Consider the following 5,044-nt stretch of genomic DNA (forward strand, 5'->3'; position numbering starts at 1 on the left):
CATGAACAATGGCTTGTTCATTCTAAATCGTCGTCTGAATAGATTTTCAGGATATGTGGGAGTGTCACTGAAATAATCGTTCTATAACCGGAGATGACCTTCTTCACGGTTTCGTTCAATAAAAACTCGTTTTTTTCTTGTCCTTGTTTCATCTTATTGATCAAAATATTGATCAAAATATTGATCGAAAGCTTCATCAATTGACTCTTTGAGAGTGTTGAGAAGAAGATGCCATGAGATGATAATATATATATTTTTTTTTTGTGAAAGAAGCGATGGAAAATTTTTGATAAGATGGAAAACTTGGGTAACAAGAGATGGAAGGTTGGGTTACAAGATTGGGTTGGGTTGGGTAACAAGAGATGGAAGGTTGGGTTACAAGATTGAATTTTTCTTATGAAAGATGAGATTGTTGGTTACAAGATAAAATTCGTTTTGAATGAGAATGGAGAGAAGAACATGAGATTATAGTGAACTCGTATTGAATGAGAATGGTGAGAATGCAAACCAATTTATAAGTGTTCTTTACACACTCTTGTGACCTCTAAAGACATCAAAACCATGAAACAAGAATACAAAACAATAAAGACAACAACTCAGTGTACTTTACAAACTCTCGTGACCACCCATGAACTCTTTACAACAACTCTCACCCGTGACCACAACGACAACAAACAACAAACACCAACAACTCTCACCCGTGACCTCTGTCTCCTATGCTCTCATCTCACATGGTCCCATCTCACATGGTCTCACAACGTCAACTCTCAGCCGTGACCTGAAAGACGAAGAAGAACATTTAACCATGAGAAAACAGATCAAACATAACAGATCAAACATAACAAGATTAACCATGAAGAACATTTTACTTAAACAAGCACATTGTACCATGAACATAATACCATAACCACGAACATTTAAAGTACATTAACACCATGCGTTTTCATCTCAAACATAACAAGAGGAACTTCAGACAGAACAAGATACTAATAAAAAGAGAACAGAAGATGAAACTTCAAGAACACATATCAAAGGAACTTAAGACAACAACAACTCATCAACCAGCTTCTTCTTCAGGGCTTCTTCGTACTCGGCAAGGGGATCTTTTTTGGCTATCAGACTTTCCAGTAGCCTCATCTTAGACAAGCGATCTTTCATGGCGAGATCTTGTTGTTTTATTGACCACATGGTGTGAAACTCCTTCATCACATTCTCCTCAGCCACTGTCTTCTTGCCACTGGCCTTGGCGGCTTTAACACCCGGTGGACGCTTCATTTCAGTTGCTTGAGTGCTTGAAGAATCAGCACCATCCTCACACTTTCTTTTCTTGCAGCTTCCTTCGGTTTTAGCAGACACTTGCTCACACCACTTCTGGTCCAACCTCAGCTCTTTCCAAGCATGTTCAAGGAGGAATTTCTTCTTATGGTTGGTGTAGAATATTTGATGTGCTTGTTTCAGCACATCATTCTCATTTTGCCCGCTCGTCTTCTCCCTGCTTGCAGCTTCATAGGCTCCACAGAACTTGCACACGAGATCATTGATCATGTGCCAACATTGCTTGCAATGCCTAGCTTCTCTCTGTTTGCAGCCACCATCTTGATGACTTGCCGCAAAGCAAGCCGCTATTCTTGTCCAGAAATCGTCTGACCGTTGTTCATTGCTCACCACTGTATCTTTACTTGTGTTAAGCCAGGAGCTAATGAGCACAATGTCATCCTTAGGCGTCCACTTCCGCCGTTCTCTACGCTCTGTGCCAGACTCTCCACCATCTTTGGTTCCAAGATTGCCTAGATACGTAGATTGTGATGAAGACAGTGAGACACTTTCGTCATTGTTGCCAAAGAAGATGCTTTGTTGACTATTTAATAGCTCAAAAAATTTAGAGGTCTGCGAAGATGGATAAGAATCCATTTCGGAAGCAATCTCAAGGAAGAGAGAAAGAAAATAACAGAGATGAGAAAGTGGGAAGAGAAGAAAGAGGAGAAGAAAAGATTTCTATGCATTCAAGAAAGAGGAGAAGACAGATTTTTATAGAGAGAACAGATGCTAGAATCGCATTGATCACACCCAACCAAACCGAGAAGACGTTTATCCAACCCATTCATCACACAAGACTTTTCATATCTATCTAACCATAAACATGTATTTATTACCCAAGACAACCATAATCTCATTTCTATCTAACCACCTAAACCTCTATTTATTACCTAACCAAACACTAACCCACGATTCAATTCATTTCAAACAAAGATAACCACCAAAAACAAACGCAACATTAATCACAAACCACCAGAAAGATAAATAATGCTATGCTTTATCCAATTCAACAGAGTAAAGGTTTTATCCAATTCAACAGAGTAAAGGTTTTACCTGTACGAAGAATCTCGGGGGTTTTGTCCGACGAACCTGGATCATGCTTCTTCTTCTTCTATCCATCTCATTCTCCTCAGACATCTCAAGACAAAAACACAGAAAAAAATCAACACAAATCAAAGGATTCAACTTCTTAATTACCGATGACGAAACACAATGAAAGACAAGCATAATTGAAATATTCAAACTTGATTCTACTTCTTCAGATTACGATGAAGGAACACAATCAAAGACATGCATCATGGTTCTTATTATCGATCAAGAAACGCAATGAAAGACAAGCTTAATTGAAATATTCAAACTTGATTCTACTTCTTCAGATTACGATGAAGGAACACAATCAAAGACATGCATCATGCTTCTTTACCTTCCGATTCACCAGCGAAGCAACAGTAATCATTTTTCTTCGTCTCCGACAGCCACCACGACAGAGAGATCTCGCCGTTTTCCTATCCCGACGAGAGCAACAGATAGAGAGGACACCGTCTTCCTGCGTCGATAGGACCCACCCACACACACACCGTTTCGTTGAGGAGATCCACCGAAGAGGAGAAAAATCGCCATATTGTCGAGGAGGAGGAGAGAACACGGGAGAATAAAAGAGAAGAAGGAGAGAGAGGAAACGCAATCAACACCGAAACCTCTCTCCAATTGAGCTGTGACGCGTGGCGACGAAAGGGTGTTTCTTCTGCCTGTTATTTAAGCTACGCATCTTGTATTAATCCCAATTAATCTTTTTTTTTAACTTAATTTCCCTAAGCTACGGTGTTAAGATACACCAATATACATGCTCTAAGATAGTGTCTTTAAGTCTGTTGGTTTTTCTTTAATACTCCCATGTTTTTTAAAAAAAAAATCATTTACAAACTTAGTTTTTTAATGTTTTCTATAAAAACTATATTAGTTGATAATAAAAATTAGAAATTTTAAAAATAATTGATTTTATTGAATTTTTTATTAGTCTAAAATTATTGAAAGTTTGTAATCGTAAAAATGATTCATTTAGGATACATTAAATGTCTTTTTAATATTGTATGTGAAAACATATCTTAAAGGAATGGATGTAGCATTATTTGTTTTGTTTCTTTTGCATATAGTTTAACATTATTTTTATAAGTTGGGACCCTTCAAAAGACATGAAGTCAATGAACTACAACTAAAACTCATTCGAATTAATTATTAGAAACTAGCTTATCGAGGAACCAAACAAAAAAATCACTATCAAATATATGGGGCGTACCATATGGATAGGGGCCTGCCGACGCTGCCGATATCTAACAAAACAGTTGCATGTGTTTTTTTGGCCTTTTGTGTTTTATGCAACAATAAGCTTTGATTTGATGCAATTCAGAAATAACTCAAATATGTCATCTTCCTAAATACTTGTACAGCGCTGTTTTTTTCTTTTGAAAAAAGGGTTACTTCTTTAGCGTTGTTCCTTTTTTTTCTGAAAAATAGCTTTGTTCATATATATGTTTGGTAGTAACCATTCAACGCAAATACATTCGATCAACGGACCAACCTATACATTATCTTTTAATGCATAAAAGCATGATTGGAATGTCTTTCAAATTACTAGTTTACCAAACTCAATCCATTTGAATAACATTTTAGTGGATAAAAAATTAAAGTGTTACGGCACATTATCCTTATAGAGTTGACCAAAAGCAGCAATTTGTTATATAAATAGATAATAACACTTGGATTAAATTTTGATTAAATTTAACAGCTCTAAAAATCACCAACAACGCCTTTGCATTAAATTTTGATGCATTGCGTTCTGCCTCTGACCAATCCTCTTTTAGCTTAGGGTTCTTCTCACCTCCTGTGACTATGGTAGGCTCCTCCCAACCAATCTCCACAGCTGTCCACGCATCTTCATTGATTCCTCGAATCATCTGCTTCATGCGAGCCTTCCAATGACCATACTGGTCCGCATTCAACACGATCGCCTTCTGCACATAAATAATCGTGTCCATCTTCACCTTCAGGATTACACCGATAACTTAGGTGCCCCGCTCTGATACCACTTGTAAGTGCAAAGATGACACCATAATTGATAATGCAGAAGATAACTCAAGAGACAAATCACACAAGCACACCAAAGCTTTATTAGAATCTTCTTACACAATCTATTACAAGATCTGCTTAATCAGCATTACACAGTCTGTTACACCCTAACAACTACTACTAAAAGATCCTAAGCTACCCGCTTATGTCTCTTCTCCGTCAAGTACTTCAGCCACTGCTTCATCACGACCCAGAACACTTCCAAGAGCTTCTCTCTCTCTATAAGATCAGCCTCTGTGTCTCTGTCTCTATACAGACGACTCCATATCTATCTTATAGTTATTCTCCATGTTTCCGAAACCCTAGTCTCCAAGGAAACATGTATGGATCTTCCATAACAATAAGTGCAACTTTCCTTTTCTTGGAATGCACTTATTCCTCTTTCTTTAAGTCATAAACTTGCCGCTCAAGTTTATTCCTCTTTCTATATCTCCAAGATACTCCCTTGCTCTCCAAGTCTACACGACTCTAGCTCAGCATCTTGACTCCACATGGTCTTCGCCACTTAACCCGACGTCTGCTTCAGCAACTACGTCAGCGACTACTTCAGGGCAGACATCTTACATCTTCAATCTCCCCCTTTTAGCTTTGTGTGCCGATC

The 5,044-nt window shown here is 38.0% G+C and overlaps 1 protein-coding gene across 1 annotated transcript; it reads right to left on the reverse strand.

The window, feature by feature from the left end:
- Window positions 1-1,038: 1,038 nt before the first annotated feature.
- On the reverse strand, window positions 1,039-1,911 carry LOC106324309 (glutathione S-transferase T2-like). The gene has a single exon (XM_013762301.1). It carries the CDS (start codon window positions 1,909-1,911, stop codon window positions 1,039-1,041), a length of 873 nt encoding a protein of 290 aa, XP_013617755.1.
- Between the last annotated feature and the right edge of the window lie 3,133 nt (window positions 1,912-5,044).

Source organism: Brassica oleracea, chromosome C2 (genome assembly GCF_000695525.1).
Source record: "Brassica oleracea var. oleracea cultivar TO1000 chromosome C2, BOL, whole genome shotgun sequence".
In the NCBI taxonomy this organism is placed as follows: Eukaryota; Viridiplantae; Streptophyta; class Magnoliopsida; order Brassicales; family Brassicaceae; genus Brassica; species Brassica oleracea.